The sequence below is a fragment of the Atractosteus spatula genome, chromosome 7, assembly GCF_055471065.1.
Source record: "Atractosteus spatula isolate fAtrSpa1 chromosome 7, fAtrSpa1.hap1, whole genome shotgun sequence".
Taxonomy (NCBI): domain Eukaryota; kingdom Metazoa; phylum Chordata; class Actinopteri; order Semionotiformes; family Lepisosteidae; genus Atractosteus; species Atractosteus spatula.
The window spans coordinates 35,172,519-35,195,969 of record NC_142712.1 but is presented as its reverse complement, the minus strand read 5'-3'; the positions used below and the strand labels follow the sequence as shown (position 1 = coordinate 35,195,969).

Here is a 23,451-nt window from a genome sequence, read left to right as displayed (position 1 = left end):
TAGGCGAAAGTACATTCAAGAGAATAAGAGGCACTTATCACAAAGGGAGGGGGAGCCTGGACCAAGCTACATGGTCTGAGTGGCCTTCTCTCCTTTGTAAACACTCTTAGTTAAAACTAGCAGGCTCAGTACATGTTTTATTCTCTGGCAAAGCTCTGGTGAGAGAGTAATAAATCAGACTCAGACTTGGTCAAGGCTTTAACAATAAAGACAACTACCCAAAGACACATACAGTGCCGTGAAAAAGTACTTCCTGATTTCTGCTATTACTGCATTTTAATGTCACACTGGATGTTTTCAGATCTTTAGACAAAATCTAATATTAGATAAAGGGAACCTGAGTGAACAAATAACACTTTTTACTCCGATTATTTCATTTATTTAATAAAGTTATCCGCCACCCATATCCCATGCGTGAAAAAGTAATTGCCCCCTTACACTTAACCGGTTGCGCCACCTTTAGCTGCAATGACTGCAGCCAAACGCTTCCTATAATTCAATATTAGTCTTTCATATGGCTGTGGAGAAATTTTAGCCCACTCTTCCACACAGAACTGCTTTAATTCAGAAACAATGTTTCAGGTCCTGCCACAGCACCTAGATTGGGTTTAGGTCTGGACTTTGACTAGGCCACTCCAGAACTTGAATTTAGATTTTCAGCCATTCTGATGTGGACTTGCTTTGTGTTTTCGATCATTCTCTTGCTGCATGACCCAACTTCGTGTCAGCTCACAGACAGATGACCAGACATTCGCCTTAAGAATTTTGATACAGAGCAGAATTCATGGTTCCTTCAATTATGGCCAGTCATCCAGGTCCTGAGGCAGCAAAGCATCCCCACACCATCACACTACCACCACCATGTTGGACTGTTGGTATGATGTTCTTGCTGTGAAATGCTGTGTTTGCTTTACGCCAGAGATAATGGGGCCCATGTTGTCCAAAAAGTTCCACTTTTGACTCATCTGTCCATAGAACATTCTCCCAAAAGGCTTGGGGATCATCCAGGTGCTTCTTGGCAAATGAGAGACGAGCATTTATGTTCTTCTTGGTTAGGAGTGGTTTCCACCTTGCTACTCTGCCATGAAGCTCAATTTTGCCCAGTCTCTTTCTGATTGTGGAGGCATGAATACTGACCTTAGCTGAGGCAAGAAAGCCTGTAGTTCTTTGGATGTTCTTTTAGGATCCTTTGTGACTTCCTGGATGATTTTACGCTGTGCCCTTGGTGAAAGTTCCTTAGAAGATTCACTAGTGTTCCAAGTGTTCTCCATTTGGAGATTATGTCTCACTGTGGTTTGGTGGAGTCCCAGAGCATTAGAAATGGCTTTTTAACCCTTTCCAGACTGATATCAACAACTTTTTTCTGATCTCTTCAGAAATCATGATCATGGCATAATGTGCTTGTTGAATCTTTGTGCTGGAACTTGACTCTGATGGTAAGGGTCAAAATAAGTGAGGTTTATATTGAGCAGGGCTGGCTGTGTTTAAACAGCGGACTCTAAATTATCTCTTTAATTGGGTTGATTGAACTATACAATTACTTTTTCTCATAGTGCCAGTTGGTGTTGGATAACTGTTTATTAAATAAATGAAATAAGTTATAAAAGTGTTATTTGTTCACTCAGGTTCCTTTATCTAATATTAGATTTGGGCTGAAGACCCGAAAACATTCAGTGACGCAAATCTGCACTCATAGAGGAAATCAGGCAAACACTGTTTCACGACACTGAATGTACAAATCTGTGTTCCAGAAGGTACATCCTACATACCCAGAAAATCCAGTATTCTAGCCCCATTACCCAGAAACATGAAAGCAACACCTTAACAGGACAAAAAGAATAAAAGACCTGCATACTAAAGAGACCTTTATCCATCATATGGCCAGCAGCCATATCACTCTGCAACTCACACCTGGCAGCCCACTGAAGCTAAGCAGGTGCGAGCCTGGTCAGTACCTGGATGGGAGACCTCCTGGGAAAAACTAAGGTTGCTGCTGGAAGAGGTGTCAGTGGGGCCAGCAGGGGGCGCTCACCCTGCGGTCCATGTGGGTCCTAATGCCCCAGTATAGTGACGGGGACACTATACTGTAAACAGGTGCCGTCCTTCGGATGAGACTAAAAACCGAGGTCCTGACTCTCTGAGGTCCTTAAAAATCCCAGGATGTTTCTCGAAAAGTGTAGGGGTGTAACCCCGGCGTCCTAGCCAAATTTCCCCCTGGCCCTTACCAATTATGGCCTCCTAATAATCCCCATCTATGAATTGGCTTCATTACTCTGCTCTCCTCCCCACTGACAGCTGATGTGAGTGTGAGTGTACTGGCGCACTATGGCTGACGTCGCATCATAAGCTGCAAGTTCACCGTAATGTTCAGATTACTTAGCCAAAATCTGGTCTCTGAAACTGAATGGAACAAGACCCTCTTGCATGACACAAGCTTTGAGGAAGAGGGGGTAATATTCTCTCTCTCAGTTTCAGTCTCATTCTCATTCCCATCTTCCTTTTCTCTGTATGTATACTGTATTTATGGGTCTTGAATTTTTATCCTTCATTATTCATCCATCCATTTTCTAACTGTGGGCGGAGCAGTGGCTCTGTGGCTAAGGATCTGCACCTGTGGCTGGAAGGTTCAAATCCCGCAGCCGGCAGAGGAATCCTACTCCGTTGGGCCCCTGAGCAAAGCCCTTAACCCCAACTAGAAAAAATTCCTAATGCAAGAAATTGTATAGGGCTAATAAAGTGATGTTATGTTGTCCAATACAGGGTTATAGAGGGTTATGGGGGAGCAACGTGCTCAAGGCAGGATACACCCTGGACTGGACACCAGTCCATCACAGGGCACACACATACCAGTACCAGTTTTCCAGGAAGTCAGTTAGCCTACCAACATGTCTTTGGACTGTGGGAGGAAACCCAGGCAGATACCAGGAGAACATACAAACACCTGAACTTAAGTATACCATGAGAAACACCCTTTGACTTGTGTTCACTCACCTCTTAAGGGGTTTTGGTTAGCATCCTTTTAGGGAGATTTGTCCCTGTGCAGGATCTTGTACTTGTTCCTCATTTACAGTGTTAATTTTTGTTTTACCGGTTCTGTTGAACGCTTGGCTCAGGTACTCAATTCCTATTCATAAACACCATTGTGCCCAGAACAAAGAGATAATACATCTTACCACTCAATATTCTCAGATACTAGAAAGATAGTTATTAAGTTTTACAATTTGATGCACAGATTTTATGTGAAATTTTAGCCTCTTATTTCAATTGTCTATGCCTCTCCCCCAACTTGCAACAATACTGATGCTACAATTAAAGTCTCAAAGGCAAAAACTCCAGTCCTCATGAAACACGAACTCCTCAGGCCCTTGGCTGGACAGCAGAAACACGGTATTACAAGCAGTGAAAGTGCAAGACTAACGAATCTTTCACATAAAGATCAGATGTTGTTCACTTAACGCAAGTTATGAGGCCATATGAAAGATCTGTTGATCAAAAATCATTTTACTAAATAACACAGTGCTCAGGAATTTATGAAGAAATCACTTTTTACAGAGTAACCCAGTTTCCCCAATTCAGAAGAGCCCACTCACCTGTGTTGAGTTCTCATCTGAGCCATTGGGAACCTCAGAGCTGTCCTTCACAAAGTAATTATCCACCAGGTCTGTCTGCTTATACTCCTGTCGACAAACTGGGCAGCGCATCACATTCACTGGGAGAGACAAAACAGAGATAACATTACACACACTTCAAGGGTTCAAGGGTCAAAAAGAAACTGAATCTACCAAAATGTAGGTACTAATGAGAAATGTCTCTACAAAAGGAAAAAAAGTCCAGCTCATAATCACCCTATACCCAGCAGCTACTTTAACCAATATTTACATAATAACAGTTTTCACTTATAGCACTTCACATCCCAAAGTGCTTCAGGCGGGGATCCTCTCCATCACTGAAATACAACCCCTTCCTGGGGGAATGGCATGACAGCCTTTCTGAGCTTGCAAGCTTGCTGTACAGCAGATCAGGTGAAGAAATGAGTAGTGGCCAAGAAATGAACAGAAGCTTTGCTCTTCATCTTACTCTCTTCCACAATGTTACACAATTGCGCTGCATCAGAAACAGGGATCTGTTACAGTTCATCAGAAAGATACATTGCCAACACAAAACAACCTTAGGGAAAACACACAGTAAGAGCACAGTAACTGACTCCATCACCACTTTACACATTTGTTCCTCAGCAGTTTTCCTGACGATGTGCACCACACACATCACAGAGACAACGTACCTATAAATACATCTGAAAACAGTCAACATTTTCTCAACAGGCAGATTTTCAGAGTAGAGCCCAGAAGGGTGTAGGTTATATTCAATTACTGGGTACTGCCAGTTGCTGTCAACCACATAGTTTAAAGTTAACCTGCTTTAATATTAACAGCTCTGCAGCAAAATTATTTTAGCAAATTGCCTTGATAACCAAAGTGAACAAAACTGACTTTCCAGAAGTAAGACATTTTACTAGAAAGGTACACCACAGTGACATCACTAGGTCGTGCTTCAGTAGTTTTATTTAACACATTGTCTGCATCAAAGGGCTGGGCAATATAAAACATTTATCGATACCGACGTTAAGAATCTCTCACTGACCTTATTCTGCTTGTATCGGTAGGTTCAGTAAAAGCTTTCCCCACTATGTCTTTTTAATGAGTGGTCCCCTTAAAAAAAACTACAACACCCAGTCGTCATGCTTCTGCCTCGTCCAACCTCCGGTTTGTTCAACCGGAGCGTGCCGGGCGTGAGACAACATGAGCATTCATGTTGAACCGCAGTCAGGCAGGGATGACTCAAGTACAAATGAAGACGAGCTGGTATCTAAAAAGATGTCGATCATTTGGTCATATTTTGGCTACAGCAAACCGGACACTCAGATGGAAGTCCGGAACTGGAAGTCCGGAACTGGAAATCAGATGTAAACGCTGTTGGAAAACCGTTTCTGCGCCCACAAGTAACACGAGCAACTTATTTCACCACTTGAAACAGAACCATGTCGTGGAATACGAAGAGTGCATGGCCGGTAAAAAAAAAAAAAAAGAGACTGACAAATGCACTCATGGCCGAAGTGATTCCCCCAAACAGCTGTCTCCAACACAACATTCACTAATGCCACTCAATATGCAAAAGATTTATGCAGATTTAACGAGACGACTAACACCATTAAATACTACACAGCGAAGGACATGGTTCACATAACTAAAGTGGAGCATAGTGGTTTCAAAAGACTCGTTAAAGCCCTTAAGAGATGCGTTGTGCCCTCAAGAAAATATTTTTCTCAAACTGTGGTGCCTGACATTTACTAAGTTTAATAGTTTTGCATATTTAAAACATAATTTTTCAGCATATCATGTTATTCCAAAGGTTTTAAAAAATTATCATTAATTCTTCGTTATTGAGGTAAATGTGGGAAATTATCACGAGATTGATTTGAGGTCATATCGCCCAGCCCTACTGCATCATTACATTTTCAGTGGTACTTTGGCTTCAGTCCTATCTTATTCAGAACCTGACTTAACTAGATTTTTAAAGCAGATTAGCCAATATCCCTGCAGTTACAAAAAATGGACATTACAGACTTGAGAGGAAAAAAAAACCTTTCAAAGTAGCTATAACACAACACCTTCAAAGCTGGTCATCTTTGAAGGCCAGAGTAGGTGTTGATCCAGGCATTAAGTTAACCATATGACACCTCTAGCGCGTGATTGCTATATATCAGAGACTGGTGCCAAAAGTTAACAGCATTTGTGTAAATGCAAGCCTATCTTCACACATCTTGAAGACAAAAGGTGACTTGACTTTCACAACTTTAGAAAAATGAACAATGTTGATTTCAAGTCCAAATCTTTGTCCTTCCTTAAGGTTTTAACAGTATATTATGCACTTATAATTAAACAACACTCTTTATACAGACTGCCATGGTTGTCAAACTAGAAAAAAAACATTTACGTAACCAAACCAAACTACTTATGGACATTTACAGATAAGAAACTTAATGTCTCCTGAATTGGTAAGTTAATGTTAATTACATACCACAACTGACTGGATTCAACACCTAGGTTTCCATTCTGAAAATACGTGGATGCATTACCGTAATAGAATGAAAAGCCATTAAATGTGGCAATAGCAAGATTTGCTGTGTGATGATTCACAGTAACAGGTTTCTTTAAACTCATGAGCCTCTGTAAGCCATAGTACACTGAGCACTACCTGTTACACATGGAAAGCATTAATATCTTAACTCTTAAAGGACAGAAGAACTGATAGAACGCTTATTTTCCCCCATTTGAGCTTAGCCACAGCATGCAACTCTGTTGAAACTGCGTCAACTAATAACTGTGTATTTTTCCAGTTGAGGGGTCAGTGAGAATCTCCCCCTGCCCCCCCCTTCAGCCCAGCAAGGTGACTGTATGCAACACAAACCAGCTCTTTCCTGTACAAACCGGTTCCAGCTGGTTTGAGCTGCTCAGAGCCAGTTCAGTCCCTGAGGCAACAGGCATTGTGCAGTGCTATTGAATAAAGCTGCCTGCAGCTGGAGAGAGGCTTATCAGATTACAGCTTGAGCATGTGTGCAGTGACACTGCAGCTGTTGTGGTTTTAAACACTACAGCTCACTGAAGCAAATTCAGATTAGTAGGCAGCACACGGGGTGAAGTGCCTGAACTTGCCTTTATCTGTGCAGGAACTGCCACCTGATAGATGGACTGACAGCTACAGTACTTGAGCAACATGATCACTCCAGGGCAGAGTTTAGACAACAGTGTTTGCTGGCAAGAATCAGGGCTGGCATTTAGAACCTCAAACATGATGAAATACCCTTATGTAAATAACACAAACCACAAAATAATTTTTGAAAGAAACATCAGCATTAAAGGTGGTATTTACAAGAGCTTGCACACTGAAATCCACCTAGGAGTGGCAATGGGAAACAGCCGAAGTATGTTGGGAGACAAAAAAATCCCACCAAACTTGACATTACATTCTTGAAGGAATGTAATGTTAAATATACAATTATTGCTACCGTTTTAAACAAATGCTATTACATTGAAAGAGGAGTCAAAATAAGTACATCCTCAATTTTTTCTGCAACTATTTTGTGCAACTATTAAATTAGGTTTGTGGGGAAAAGTGGACTGAGTGCTAAAAATAGGTATAGTTTTTATATAGAAAGACTGGTACGCTATTTCCCAGCATAATTACAATAACAGCAAGAGCATTTCAATTCCACTTGTTCCCAACAAATCAATCATTAACCTGGAGTCTCTAATAAGTCACAAAGCCTTAAAGGAAAGACTACATAATGCTCAGCGTACAACCGTCCTTTTTCATTTGCAAACAGCAAAAATTGCAATACATGGGATCTTTCATTAAAGCAACTAATTAAGATCGCCTGGCTTTTGAAGCCCACAGTTCTACTTGAATAATATATTTTTTTCTTTAAATGTTTATCCATGAAAAAGTCTTCCTATCATTTACCTTTTCTTCCATTATCTGGGTGTTTTCTGCTGGGTGACAGGTGAACTGCATTACAGATAAACGTGCCTTACATACGAGGTTTTGAGCACATCAAAGGTAGTTCAGAACAAGAAGCTCATGATGTTCTCACACTTATAATATCACTCTTAAGAAAGGCCATAAGGTAGTTTTATTCTGAAATCCAATTTTAAGCATGTATGGGTACAAGGGGGTCTTTTTTATAATGAGGCCCAACATGGGCCTGTTTACCCATGTTGGAGTTTTTACATGACAATTCACACAAGTATTTGTCTACAATAGAGGATCCCTTCATACATGAGCTTAAGGGAAAAAATGTAAACCTATGCTGCTTATGTACCCAAAATCTCTCACAACTTATGATCTTTCCTCAAGTATAAAAAAGGTAACAACTGAAAAGTGAGGCTACTGGTTTCCAAATTGTCCTGTGCACTACACACCTGTGCATTATATATTAAATGCCAAGGTACAGGGAGATGCTAATCGATGCTTCCAGGCACAAAGCTCCAGAGCAAAGGTATAACCACAATTCCCAATGCAGACAGCCTAGGGAAATATAGAAAAGAAATCTATTACAATTCTAAATTTACAACCGATCAATATTCATCCAAGGCAAACTGGACTGGAAAGCTCAAGTTTTATAGGGTTACTGATTTAACCATACCATCACATTTACTTTGATTCACATTCTCCTCTGAACTCCCTTCCAGACCGTGCGCTGTACAGTTTACCCGAAGAGAGGATTCAAATGTTCTCCACTCATGGAAACAAGACTTTTAGGGGCTCTAAAACTAGCATGAAAACTTTACTGCTGACCCTACACATGGCTAATTTAAATACTGACCTATATCCCTCCCTCCACTGACATGACAGCCAGAGTACTTCTTTACTTGGATCATCCTGGATATCCTGGGTAAAACCAGAAGACACGGAAACAAAGCCAATGTTTACAATCAGCCTAAAGTGAAATTAGAGATTATCTCCAATAAACCCTCACCCAGAAGTCAATCCCTGTAAAGTTGATTTGCTAACCAAACAGGGCCACCTCTTAAAGAAATCAACGACATTTACTGTAAGCTCTCCTATATACTATGCTATACTGAAGATACTTATTCTATGAACGAATTAAGTCACTATCCTGCTATGAAGGCAAGTACAATCAATAAATTAAAACAGTCAGAAGATTAACAAAGTAAAACAATTTTCCCCTCAATGTTAAGTACTAAGTAATATGGCAACAATATGATTGTCCCCCATTTAAAAAAAAATGCTTACTTATAAGTGGACACTTCACTCAAAGTGCTTTACTTTAGTAATTAGTGGACTGGTGTACAAACAACAACATATCTCTTAATGTAAATAAAACAAAAGAGATAATCATTGACTTCAGGAGGGCCCGCGCTAATCACTCCCCACTGTACATCAACAGCTCTCCTGTGGAGAGAGTTAGAAGTTAGAAGTTTCTTGGTGTAAACATTACAGATGACTTCACTTGGTCCCTCAATACCACCTCTCTAGCCAAGAAAGCACAGCAGCATCTCTATTTCCTGCAGCGCCTGAGGAGGGCAAACCTTCCCCCACCCATTCTTACCACTTTCTACAGAAGCACCATTGAGAGCACCTTGACCAGCTATATCAAATTCCCCCAGTGTTTCTGTGTATATTTGTATTATGTATTTGCCTTAGTAATTTGCACTATGTGTATCCTGTCTACAATGTCTTGTCAGTGTCCTGTCTGTATTTGCTTGGACCAGGAGGAACAATATTCCACTGTATACTTGTATATGGCTGGAATGACAAACGTGAACTTGAACTTTACAGGTAATGGGGACTCCCCTCCACCAATGTGCAGCCCCACATGGATGATGCAACAGCAGTACACTCAACACACATAAGCTATCAGTGGGGAGGAGAACAGAGTGATGAAGCCAATTCATCAGCTGGGATTTCTAGGAGGCCATGATTGGTAAAGGCCAATGTAAAATTGGGACAGGACACCTGGTTAACATCCCTACACCCCTATATGGGACATACAACATTACATTAGGTTATCATTTCACTCAATGCAGAAAGCCAATTTATCCTCACATTGGTTCTAGTTTTGTTTCAAGGTGATATATTAGCTCAATCAAGCGATGCATGTTACTCCCACCAGTGTTCATGACCAGAATGACCTCACTTGCATCTACACTTTGCCATGTCCATCAAAGCAATCTCAAACACATTCTCGTGTCCTTCAGGTGTAGAGCAAGTTAAAGTTGACAAGAATGGCATCCAACTCTCTGTAAAGACAACCTATCACATTTCTGATCCTTCAGTTCTTACAAATTCAAAACCTTCTGCAAAAACAAAAGAAGAAATTCCAGTTTCTCCATATTCTTCTGCCGAGTCCATAAAACAGATCAAACCTGACTACAGGGGAGTCACATCTATAACAAACTATTATGTTTGTTTTCTTCATCTGTTATGTTGAGAACACAGCAAAAAAAGTTGACTAAAAACCTTTTTTGTGTGTATTTCTCCTCTGTAGGTCGCATGTACATGCCTGTTTTAAGGCAAAGAACGTTTATAATAAAACATACTATCACAAACAGCTACAGATCTTCAACCAGTAAATAAAGAGCAAAGAAGGATTGAGTAACCAAGAAACAAATGGGGTCACAAAAGGACCTGGGCTGTTATGTTGCACTTCACCATCTGATGTTCAGGATAGAAAAGGCACTTGGCATAGCACCCAGACAGCTACAGGTTTCTCATGTAAGCCCTTCTGGAGTATGCTGCTGTCTAAGCACAGAATTCAGCTCCAGTTGAAATTTGAAAGCTAGCCCAGATGTTTTGGATTCTGACTTAAATATACAAAAATAAAAAAGGTTTTATTTATCAGAATTACAGCCCTCTTTTGCCCAAATTATCAGCATTTAACTTATCTGTAAAATATGCCAGACAACCAATTACACAAATCAAAAGAGAAACAAGGCTACAATGAGGGAACTGTCTGGTGGTCTTAATTTATCACATATTTGTAGCAACGATAAACAAAATGACAAACTGCCCACGGCTTGTATCTGAGTCACTACCATTGAGTGACCAGTCAAGATATTTGAACAGTGACATAAGAATTACACAACAATGCAAATAAGGCAGGCTCAAGTGTCTCTGGTTTTTAGGGAGGTGATAGTGAGACATGTCAAAGACAGCAGTACAGAACAACAGACCAGTGTTTGTGCTGTCACTAGGGAAGCCACAAATCTTAGACTTGTGCCATGTGCTGGACTATCGTCCCGGCATATCTTGCATTTTCCTCACTGCTTGCCAGGACAGGCTTCGGCTACCCCAAAGCCTTGTATTGGAGAAAGTGGCACTTGAAAGGACTGTATGCAAATCTACTAACCTTGCTAATTAATTTGATAGGAGTGGAGCATTATGCTTCATGCCCCATCCGAGTTTCAATCAAGTAGACAAGCTGAGAAAGGGTCAAGTTATTTCTACTCACCCATCCCCATTCCTCCCTATACTTACTGTATGCTAAAATGAGCCTGGAGCTCCTTAAGGTTAAGCAGTCATGCCATTCACTTTCAGTCCATAAGCAAACCTCTCCAGACAATCCAAATCCACTATAGAGTTATCCAGGGATCAAAAGCACAACCCAACAAAGCAGAGTATGGCAAGACAGTACTGCAGAAGGGCAGAGATAAATGCCTGAAAGAGAGGAACAAATCATAAGACTACATTTGCTTTAATGCTAGGAACATAAAGATTCAGATTTTGAAGCATTTTAGGTTTGACTGTCCATGAAAGAGTCTTACCACACCATTACTGACAGCAAATTAGTTCTATGTCCTGGACTGGCACATATACAAAAGGATATACAATGCTTTCTGCTGGTCAAGTTCTTTAGAAGCAAATTCCTTCAGTTACTGGCATATGTAACAGGGCTCCTGCAATTCAGGGCTCTATCATCAGTTCAGTAACTTGTTTTTCAATTCACATTGGGCATGTCCAGAATACTATACTATACTTTTGAGCATACCACCATTCTACCTGTAATAATTAAGATAACTGCTAGACAGGGACCCTACACAAGCACTACCAAACTATTTAATTATTACAGGTGATAATCAGTCTTTCTACAACTGTTTTTAAAACATGATAATATTAAAAAGGCCCAAAAACACCTGACTTGTTTGTAGATCAATGGTAAATGGAAGTAATTTACTGCTGTAGCAATTGATACCTGTAATGATACCAGACATCCGAAAATGAATGCTCTTTCATAACCTGCCTTTTGAAGATAAACCCAACACTGCTTTAGCCAACATGTGACTAAGTGAAAAGGGAAGACTTCAGTGTTAAAGGCTATCGTCCATTTAGCAGGTCGTTTTAAAATGATTTCAAAGAAACCTCTGAAAACTGACAGGATGGAATTTAACACAAGTCAAAGCTACTAGGTCACTTAAGAAGGAACTTTAAAGCAGCCACCTAACTGAATTTTATTCGATAAAACTACTAGAACCCAAACCAGGAATCAGAAACGAGAGAAAGAGTTCATAAGAGCCAGCTTTATTCGATCTACAGACAGGGAGATTGTACAGTGACAGTCCACCATCATATGAACAGCTCTCAAAAATCAAAAACTGTTTCAGCTGCGTATTACACCTCAGTTGCGTCACAAAAGCTGTTCATTTTACGAAAGGCTATTCAATCCAACAGATGTTTTTGCTATTCATTATCATATCTCAGGAACCCAGTCAAGTGCATTCTGTCCTCCACCTCCCAATTACACTGCTGTTGTTTTCCCCTTCCTGAGCATCTCAGGTGCTCCTTGTTAGTAAGTCTTTCTCATGCTCATTAGTGTGCTAAGCTCCTGCAAGTTGTTAGGTGTTTGTTCTGCACAGCCCTAGCCTGTTTATTAATGAGGGTGGCATAGTTGCGCATTGATGTATTAGTTAGTATTGATGCTTCACAGTGCTGGGGTCCTGGGTGCAATATAGGACCTGGGGTGTTATCTGCATGGAGTTTGTATCTTCTCCCCTCATTCGAGTAGGTTCCCTCTCACAGTCCAAACACATGGCAGGTTAATTTGCTTTTGGGAAAACTGGACCTGGGTGTGAATGTGTGCGTGTCTGTGTGCCCTGCGATGGACTGGCATCCTGACCAGGGTGTATCCAGCCTTACGCCCACTGCTTGACAGGACAGGCAGTCCTGGTTGGTTAAGCAAACTTTACCTTTCCTAAATCCATGCTCCATCTAGACTCTTCTTTCCTCTGGTTCCATTTGTTTTAATAACCTCACATATAACAAGTTACACTTACTGGTCTATAATTCCTTGATTCCGTTTTTTCATCCTTTTTATGGATGGTTACTATCCACATCTAAAGCAATTTTTGGAATAGTCAAGATTGATGGCATATTGGATAACTTGTTTCAAAATGCTCAAGTGGTAGGACAACATCAGGCTCTAGACATTCATTATTCAAACATTTCTACTACTCTACTAAACGTCTTCCCTTTTTTATGCCAATACTACTTCATAGTTTAGTCTTCCACTGCCTGAAGCATGTTGATTACGTCTTCCTTAGTGAACACCCAAATGCAATACTAATTAAGTACATTAACCACTTCACTATATTTGTCTTCATGTTTCCCATTAATGGTTTGGAAGCATTTTACTTCAACCTTAACAGTTTATTTGCTGTTGGATTGCTGAAAGAATCTTTTACAATACTCCTTTCAAATTCTCATGGCCTAATGTCATGTGCTTGTAATTCATTGCTCTCCTTTAACTAGATGCTGTTTTTTTATATAGTTCCTTCTTTTCCCTTACATTTTTTCTTAACTGATTTAGTAAATAATTCAGGATACAGTTTTTTCAGCTTTTGATTACTCTAAGGATAAACCTTTCTGTGCTTCAAAGCAGATCTCCTACACTGTTGCCATTCAGCCTCCACCAGCTGCATCTTTCTCCTGTTCCCGTTTCATTTTAATGCTCTTAAGCTCCAGTTTAAGAGAAACTAAACGTTTGCTTTGGTCTCTGCCTGCACAGTTTCAAAGTATATTTAAGGAAAGGAACATTAAAGGATTTGTCTGAGATTTGAACCTGTGACCTCTTACAACCCAAAGCAAGAACCCTACAGCTAGAATAATTCAAACACCGGTCAGTATTGTCCACAATGAAACTAAAGCAGTTTCTTCCATATGCACAAGCAATTTATTTTTCAACAATCAGAGAAGTGGAAGGTTTGATTACCTATCATTTGAAATATAATTAACGAGTTTAATGTATTTTATGGATCATTTTGAAGACAGGTGAGCAGTGCTTTACTGTGACAGCTCTGCGTGTTGCCTGCAAAGAAGCTTTCCAGTTACGCTGAATGAGTACCACTGATGGGATGTTCTGCAGAACAGTTCTGTCTTGAAATATTAAAACTAAACTGTTCACAAACAAAAGTCATCACAGGTTTAAGTTGAGATCTGTACAAGCTCTGGTTGGGTGGCATTGAAGAAAGTCAGTTATAAAAACTGATCTTATCAGTTGATCCGACAGGACACACAAAAAGAGGGGGATTAGAATATAAGCATTTAGCATGATCATAATCAGTTCACAGTGTTACCAAAAGTCTTGACAGAGCTGGAGTAATCTTTCAGTCTGACAATATTCATGACACTGCAAAATAGACATCACTGTGTATAACACCACTAACAGAAGAATGAATCAATCTAAACCTGCCACCAACTGTGAACAGACAACTCCATTTACATGCAAAAGTCCCAAGATGTGTAAACACACACTGTAAACCAAAATAACTTCACTATCTTCAGAACAAGTATTTTAAATTTATTTTACCCCCTTCATATCTAACCGGCAGTAACATAAGCATCACTGTAAAGTTTCAATGCCATGACAAACCATGGATAAAATGTATCATTTCTGCTTCCTACAAACACCATAATAGGTAAGACTGTCTCTACTGCAATTTCATTACAGAACATGTTTAAGGCTGGCAAAAACAGAACAATTTGTTCCTTGCAGGCATTAAAGACAATTTTGAAGTCCTGTTATGTTCCTACAAGCAGAAATTAATACGTTTTCTTAACGCACTACTATGTGCAGGCCATGGCCTTAAGACAACACAGCAAGCTCTCTGGGTCAATCAAGAAAAACTAAACAACCAGAAACAAACCCAGGACCACAGAGCCAAGAGGCAGCAGCAGTAAGTGACATTTCTTTTAGTTCTCATCATCCAGAATGCTTTAACATTACTCTGTTTCCTGTACTGTGAATACATTAGAGGGGACCTGATATACATATTCAACATCCTCAAAAAAGGCATTGACGAAGTCAGCCCAGCAGACTTCATCAGAATGAGCAATCTGCATGGAAATGCATTTAAAACACAAAAACTAGAGACACATCTTTATACAAAGGGTTGTGAGAGTATGGAACACACTACACAGCCATGGTGTCCAAGTTAATACTCTATCCAAAGGGCTAGTTAGGTAGAGTGGCTTTCTAATGTTTCCAAATGTTATTTTCTGCATAGTTTTCAATCTAGTCTCTGATAAAAAAATATAGTACTCAGGAATACCATTTCCAATCCTTAAATTCTTCTCAATTGAATAAATAAAATACCATAAAAGTTCAGCATTAATTATTGGTTGGGTAAGACCTCATGGTATTAAGTGGCTGAATTTTAATCAAATTGTAAAATTAAATGCAGAGCACTCCAGACAAAACCTGGAAAACCAAAAACTTGGAGCAATCAGAAAAATGGGGTGAAGTAGCCACCACACTTCAATAATGATGTCATTTTTTTTGTGGCATAAGAAAGGATCAAAGTCTGCTCCAGATGCATCCTGCAGAGTCAAAGTCACTGGGACTAACTCTGTCATTATCTGGCAGATGCCATTTTAAAAACAGTAATGTCTCAGAACATAAAAGATGTTTTGTTTCGATAATTTATCATGTTAGCATTCTCCAGTTTGAGAGCATGTATTAGGAAGATGCATTATTTAAGCCTGAAGAAGATATAGATGCCCCATGATTATTTGCAAGATTCAACATTAACTGCTCATAAACCACTACATGTGCAATCACATCACTGTTTTCAATCCCCTGGGACTGCAAATGGAAAACATTTAAACTAATTTAATCAGCACAACTTGCTAAATGCAGAAAAGCATGTTACCACTACCAATTAAAATTAAAAAGATATCATTACTGCATGAAAAAGCAGCACATAGTAAATTTGGAAATTCAGGAACAACCTATTCTCAGTCTTAATGAGAATTCTCTTAAGTTTCAGTTAATTGTACCTGAGGATCTGTGCATCAAGCCAACACGACTTCACTCTGGCATCACTGCAAAGAATCCAAGTATCATCCATTGTGCTGCTATAAAAACATTGCAGATGCACTGTTTTCACTTGCCGCAGCCAGTACCTTGGCCATTTTCACAACCACTGCCACAAAACCCTGTCACAAACAGAACCGTCAAGGCTGGGGCCAATTTCAGCTTTTCAATTCCAATTCCCCCTTTCAAATCAAACCCAAATTCCGAGAGTGTAAAAACAGAAACGAAACTGGGATTTGGTTTGAAAGAGGGAATTGGAAACAAAAAAAAAACTGGAGATGACCCCGAGAGGTAGGGTGTATGGCAGACAACTCGCACGTCACACCCACGTCACTTAACATCACTCATCCCTCCGCTTGGACAAATCTGCTTCAACATCCAGCTGCGCCTCTTCAAACCACTCCTTGACAACTGCTCCACTGTCAGAGCCTGTCCCGGACTCCACTGCCTGTAGTGTTGCCTCGAGGAAAGACTGCGTTAACGTGCAGATATAAAGAAAAAGACGAGACAGGAAAACACAAGATCCAGTTGTGCCAACAGCACTAGTTTGCTCAAGAACCACCCAATTCCACTGGTATGATACTCCAGCACAGGGGGTAATGCTCTGTTGTGAGCATAACCTTACTTAGCTAGTGTTTGGATGGAAGAGGTTAGTGTTAGACCATTAATCACTGAGACATCTAATATTAAAATAAGGATTCCCGCTCACCTCAACCCAAAATACCGCAAAACTAACATTTTTACCACCGTACTTCTGTACCAAAAGAAAACTTATGAGCCTTCTGTACCGCTATATCTACTCCTTACATGGGAAGCAAGACCAGGCTTCCTAATTTGTGTGTCCGTCTTCTCTGTTTTGTGTTTAGTTTCACAAACAGACCTTTTCATCTCCAAAACCATTTTTAATAGTGTTTGCTTTGGTACCTGTTAAGTGAGGATTTAAAAACTGTACACAAACACGTTGCCCTTCAGCAAAATAAGACATCGCTCAGTTGGATAATATCCCAATGCTTTATGTGGTTATGTATTTGAATAAAGTTTTTTTACAGTGTACATACATCCTAGCTTAAGTGTTTGACTACAGGAGGATAAATGAAAATTAGGCATATAATGTTCTATTTCATTTTAATACAAGTAGCGTTTGCACAGCACACTACAAATTGCTTCATTTGAATGTCCATTCTTATTTGAACATTCAAATGAAAAATGAAAAATAAGCATCCTTTTCAGCCGAGTATTTATCACAGGATAAGCAACGGTTATAGATTTACCTAAACCAGCAACAGGTTTAGGAGTCACAGAATTACTAATCGTTCTTATCGTCAAAGTAGTGATATGCAATAGTAAAACATATACAAATTTTGAAACTGTAACCTAATAACCTTTTTAAAAAGGGGGGCATTCATAAATCTTAGTGTTTAGTCCTTCAACAACAATAGCTGCAGTCAGATAAATTCCACAACTGAACAATACTACGGCTTAAGATCACTCAATATATTAAGTGCAATGCATAACATATCTTCACCATTAATGAAGAACACATTAGAAGAAGACCATGAATAACACCTTTCAAGGTTTTAAAGCCATTTAATAGCCTCAGGAAACATAACTCTCTAGTACATCACTAGTTTAAGCAAACTGGAAGTAAATGTATTCAAGAATTACCTTTGAATTTATGGCACTTAATGACTAATGTACTTTAGTGGTCTTAAAACTTAAACTTTCTTACATCCAAGTGTGACAGGCCAGATTCTGACATCAACCGATCTGCAGACCATTCTGGGATTTCACCATCAAGTGGGTCTAGTTAGCAATAGGTACCAGTCCATGCACTACTACAAACAACCATTACAAGATCTGCATTCAAAAATAAATATAAAGGAATGTGTAGCAAGAGAAATCTCTACCACAGCCCCTTCCTAGTTCATGCTGATCTCAATCATTTACTACAACACCACAACCAGACTGTACCCAGTGCTAACCTCCACTTTCTTCCAAATAAAAGAGGATCATATTTAAACCTTAAACCAGCCTCAGTGTTACCATAGTCAGTTGTTAGTAAAGTTACACAGGCTATGACAATAAAAATAACTGTTTACCTTTAGACTTGTCCGTAGTTGTTTACATCAAACTACACGGTATGAGGTGTTACATTCCATGTAAAATACACAACAAGTCCAATATTTGTTTCAGACACAGGAAACCTACAAGGTAACAGGAGCGACCCGGCTCACCCATGAGAGATGTTCAAATTTCAAAGGTGGCAAATCAATGAACTATCTGAATTAGGTCTCCCTTAAGAAACATTCATGTTTACCTCTGATGAGCCCTTTTAGTTTTGGGGCATCCCATATTCCAAACCACATGGGTAGAACAAAAACGGGCGATTTCGGCCAGAAGTCGCCAGATACGTTGAAACTTTCAGATTTAGGACCACTAAAACAGTAGACCATGTGCCAGCCCCAGCTGCCCATTTCTGCACTCCAAGGTGTGTTGTTGTTTTTTTGCGATTGCCTGCACGACGGGGTGTTTATTTCCAGCAATAATTTGGGCTCATGGTTGTGGCTGAACAGACCTTAACATCCAGCCTGGCTACCAATAGCCAGCAGGAGGACTTCAGTCCGTGAGGGACGGGCTGAGATCAGACTCGGCCGTGCGGTCCCCCCAGTGGGTTAGCAGGCGTGCTTGCTTGACCACGGCAGGGGAGCTCAGCCCGAAAGCATGAAGGCGGAAACTCCACGGCCAGCGAGCAGCGAGGTGACCATGACGGACAGACGGGCAGCACTTGATGGCAAGATCACCGCGCACATGCGCACAAGCAGGGGGGAGGCATACATCCGCGGGGAGTCGAATTCGATCACAACAGCTGATGTGCTGAAGGGAGGAAAAAAAAAACACACTACACGAAAAAGCACTTTCACGTACGCTTCTCGGTCTTTCATTCCAAGCACTGTAGGGACACTCTGCTTGCCAAAATGAAGGGGTGCTGCGCCTGTAAACTGTAATCCTACAGATGCAGCACGTTACAGCTCGGCAAGCAGCCAGCAGCGCGATCGAGATCCGTGTGAAAGACCACACGATCGCCACACCAAATCGGCTGCCGCTGGCCAGTCAAGCCTAGATGTTACACATCATGGCTGGCCAACAAGACCTCCGACTCGCCGTTTTGGCTGGGCTTCCCACTCGCTGCTGTTAAAAGTGCCCTGCCGCTGGGAAACGTTAAAGCTGCCTAGGAACAGTGCAGTCAGCCCCGCACGACGTGGTTTGCCGATACCCGTGCCGAGCTGCCCCCCTCTTACCTCCAGAAAGCCGATGCCAGAGTGATCCTCGGCTACAAACCCCCCCACCTCCCGACTCACCTATGTGGGTGTCCTGGCCGTGCGGGCCCGGCAGCTGCAGGCTGATCTGCCGCTCGGGCTGCGGGATGCAGCGCAGGCAGAAGGAGTGCAGACATGGCAGCAGCTTGGGCTCGCAGTCGCGGCTCTGCAGGCTCTGTTTGCACACCGCACAGGTATCCAGCAGGTTGATCGGAGGTGCCGGGGGAGCTGGTGCCGGGGAAGGGGAGGACACCTCCGACGTGGAGGCCGGGGCGGGCTCCTCGGCGTCCCCGGTGTTCTCGGTGTTGCTGTTGGCTGGGCTGCCGCTGCTCTCTCCCCCAGCGTCCCTGCTCGGAGTCGAGCCTAAGTTGTTATTGTCGGGCTGACCCTCTTCCTCGGCACTCGGGACCGGGTCTATGATGACGAGGGCGTCGCTCTCTTTCACCGCCGGGTTGCTGCCGTCGTCCTCCCCGGAAGGTTCGGGATTGTTGCTTGCGGGGCTCTCAGTCTCCCCTCCGTCTTTGTTTTCCGCCATCTTGCTTCCTCTTTGAACCGTTTGACGCTTCACGCACCAACAAAACGCCGCAAGGCGGGTGTGGTGACGTAGGAGAGAGCCGCCCAGGGTCCTATCGCTAGTAATGTCTGTCGCATTTATTTGTTACCTGTTATTTTCGACAGAGATCAAAACTTTATAGTTAAGTATTAAAATGTGAATGTTGGATGTAAGGAGTTTGATATGATGTTATACTTTGCAACATATCATATAGAAGAAATATTTAGATATAAGTATAGTTAATGTTAGTAATATGGGATAGATACCACATTCACGAAACAAAAAATGTATTTTTAATTCCTTGTGTCCTAATTTGTAATAGAAGCGTATTCTTTGTGATTTTTTTCTTCACTTATACCTTTGTATATCTTTTCTCCTTTGGTTGTATTAGTTAATGTTTAATAAAAGTATTAAAACAAACTATCAATCTACCTCAGTGGAGTATATGGGGAGCAAGATAAAACAGCACACAGTACTATACACAGCACATGACATTTCATTCGGCCTATTAGTTAGTCTGGTTGCCTTCCAATTCGGTAGCTAATTGAACCACGAATCCCACCCATTAACTCCTCCAAAAGTAAGACAAGAGCTCGGCTTCAACAACGCGGATGGGTTGCCTGTTCCAGACTCCCACAACGCTTTGAGAAAAGAAGTGCCTCCTGTTCAGTGCTTTAAATGTTTCTGTGTGTGTCTACAAGTTTTCTTGGTCTCTTTAAAGCAGCACCTTAACAGCTGAGAAAAGCTGTAAATTCGACCCAGTTAAAATAGTGACCTGGGCAGATCAAGGACTAGGACTGGACACCCCTGATTTAGTGGTTTACTGCTGATCTTGAAGTCCATTAGGTTGGTTTTAGTATTTTGTATGTTGGGTATTTTGAGTTCTTAAATCTGGTACCCTCGTAATTGTCTATGTGCAGAAGTAAAAATTAAAACGAAAAAATAAAGAAACAATATCAGGCATTTGTGAGGGGAATTCAAATAATGGTGTCTTACATATACTAAACAATAAATATTAAAATACGAGCACGTTCATCAGAGTTGAGATTTAATAATTATTTGCGTTTTCATTCCGAAAGATCAACTAAATGGACAGTTGGTCATGCTTCATTCGCAAATTTAAAAAGCGTTCCATTTTCGAGAAAAGTATATTTTATACACACACTGAAATTAAGTCCCGGATCTGGGCGTCAGCTGAACAATTATTGGCATCATCCACTGAAATGGTGCTCCACCCGGGTGACGCACGGTAGCTGTATTACACGGCTGCAGTCCCCACTTACAAACGAGATCAGATGGAGAAGTGAGATGTTATTCACCAGTTGAATCAAGGGGAAATCTAGAGAGACCAGATAGTAGCAGCCCAGAGTGGAATTTACCCAGGGCACCGGGGTTTATACACATGCTCTTTCGAGCACTGCCCTGGGATCTTTAATAACAAAATATTCAGGATCTCAATTTGACGTCTCATCCAAAGGACAGGACAGCACCTCCTACAGAACAGCTCCAGATCACTATACAGGGACAGCGGTTTGGAAATCCCGGTCCTTGTCCTGCGTACCGTATTAACACGCACTGCGTAACCTTTAAAATCAAGCCAGTCAAGCTCACACTGTAATACTATACGCGTGATGTGTGCAAAAACTCAGCAGTGACTTCTATAGGCCTACTGATCATGCGAGCAACTGTCATAACATGACTCCCATATTACTAACAAATCAGTCATGTTTTTCTAGATATTTCCATATTAAAGTAAAGTAATCCCCTACGAGACTTTTCTAAACTTTTTCCTATTTCAGAATTCATTGTTAATTTCCCACTAAAACCCAGTATCTTTTTATTCAATATCTGTGTAGCTTTCATGTTACTAATTATTGTCCTACAGATTGGCAGATTTTAAACCTATAAGAGATCAGATAAGATCCCTTTATTAGCCATATACAATTTCTTGCATTAGGAATTTGTCTTTTCGCATTCCCCAGCTTGCTCTCCATGAGAGACACAGGCACACAGACAGGGAGTGAAGCTTGGGGTCAGAGTGCATGGTCAACCATTTACACTGTGCTCCTGGATCAGCTGGGGTTAAGGGCCTTGCTCAGGGCTCAGGCCTTGCTAACCTGTTTGAGGTAGTTTGTTTAATTTCCTTGATACAATAAATGCTTCGGTGATAAGCATTTGCTCTTCTGAATTGCGGTCCCTGTTTCCAAAAGTCCTTGCAAAAAAGTTGTTTCTTCTCACAAACATCGCATAACAAAAAATAAATTGAAATAAATCTGCTTTGTGTCGCTTTTTCTCACCCATAATGACTGCATTCCCACACACATCTTTAGTTGTGATCTTAGAGGGTTGTGTGACGACAACCTAGAGTTCTGACTAACCGTTCGTGCAGAAACTGCATATCTGTATGCAGCTTTCTAAAAGTCTAAAGGACACCCAAAGAAGGCTCCACAGACAAAACATGGTCTCTTTTGCTTCCTAAAAGTCACTGAGACTGCAAATTCAATAGGTGCCACCATGATGAAGTTGCCTTCTATGCTGATAATAGGCGCTGAACATACAGCGCACATTCACATCTGTGTCAATTAAGAGGCCTTCCGTACCGACAAAAAGTCACAATACATTTGAGACATGAACAGAGAACAAATCAGTTGAAAAACAAAACATCTACAGTATAAACTCGAAGAAAATAGTGAGGAGCTACTGGCTACATGCTTTTAAAACAAAGTACTTAACGCTGAGAAACAATGTCCCAGGTCCAGAAAAAGGTCCTGAATTAACAGTAGCTGATTTTTCTGCCTACATTTTTGTCAGCCAGACCATGCAGCCACATTTAAATGTACTGTACACCCAGCATTGGCTCTGCTTCAGGTAGGAGTAATTTATTGTGTACCAACAGCTTGTAGCACAAGTCTGAACCAAAGTATTTTGATAAATCCCCTAATTTGCTCCTTTAGATCCTGGATTGATGAACATCTGGTAACATGATTAGATTAATATCTTGCTTTCACACAGTGACCCATAGACTCCTTGGTATCCTTGACCAGCGACATGCCTCAGGGTGGCAGTACTGCTGCCAATTGCTTCCTAAATAAGACACTAACAAAGGAGAACAGGAATTCTGTCATGAGCGACCATACTGTAGATAATCCCTGGCCTTGGAATTTTAGCCCCTTTTAACCTGCAGTTTCGACAATTTCCAATTGTAGCATTTAATCGGTTGTTGTTTTCAGGATAAGAAGTGCAATCTGTTGGTTTCTGGGGAATTAAGAAAAAGCCTCCACTCATTTACCACCAGCTCACACCTGTTCCAAATCATTCCAAACTGATGATTTAAGCGAGACCTATAAAGACCTGCTGAAAGGCCAGGGTTACATTCAATTCAAGTGTCAACGGAGCTAAGATGGAATGGAAACCACTAAGGCAAAATAAAAATTAAATGGAAGTGCATTTGTTAGAAAGCACAATTATACACATAGGGTTGTGGGAGTCTGGAACAAATTTCTCAGTTACATTATGGAAGGTAATTCTCTGGAAGATCTCAAGAAATTACTGGATAAGGTCCATGGATCAAGAAGTTATTATGAACCAAACAGGCACGACGGGCCCAGTGCTTACCTCTCGTTGATAACCATTCTTACAGCTTTTAACGAAAAGATACAATGCATATTAAATAAATAAATAGAAGCTCGAAC

General features: G+C 40.9%; 1 protein-coding gene across 4 annotated transcripts in view; it reads right to left on the bottom strand.

Moving 5' to 3' along the window:
- Nucleotides 1-19,749, bottom strand: part of trim33 (tripartite motif containing 33) — a 51,856-nt gene extending 32,107 nt beyond the window's left edge. For all 4 annotated transcript variants that reach the window (XM_088921026.1, XM_088921028.1, XM_088921027.1 and 1 more), the window contains exons 1-2: nucleotides 19,249-19,749; nucleotides 3,591-3,709 (exon numbers count right to left, since the gene is read on the bottom strand). In XM_088921026.1, coding sequence (XP_088777152.1) covers nucleotides 3,591-3,709; nucleotides 19,249-19,741 — 612 coding nt within the window. In that variant the 5' untranslated portion in view covers nucleotides 19,742-19,749. The remainder of the gene's footprint in view (nucleotides 1-3,590; nucleotides 3,710-19,248) is intronic.
- Nucleotides 19,750-23,451: the final 3,702 nt, after the last annotated feature.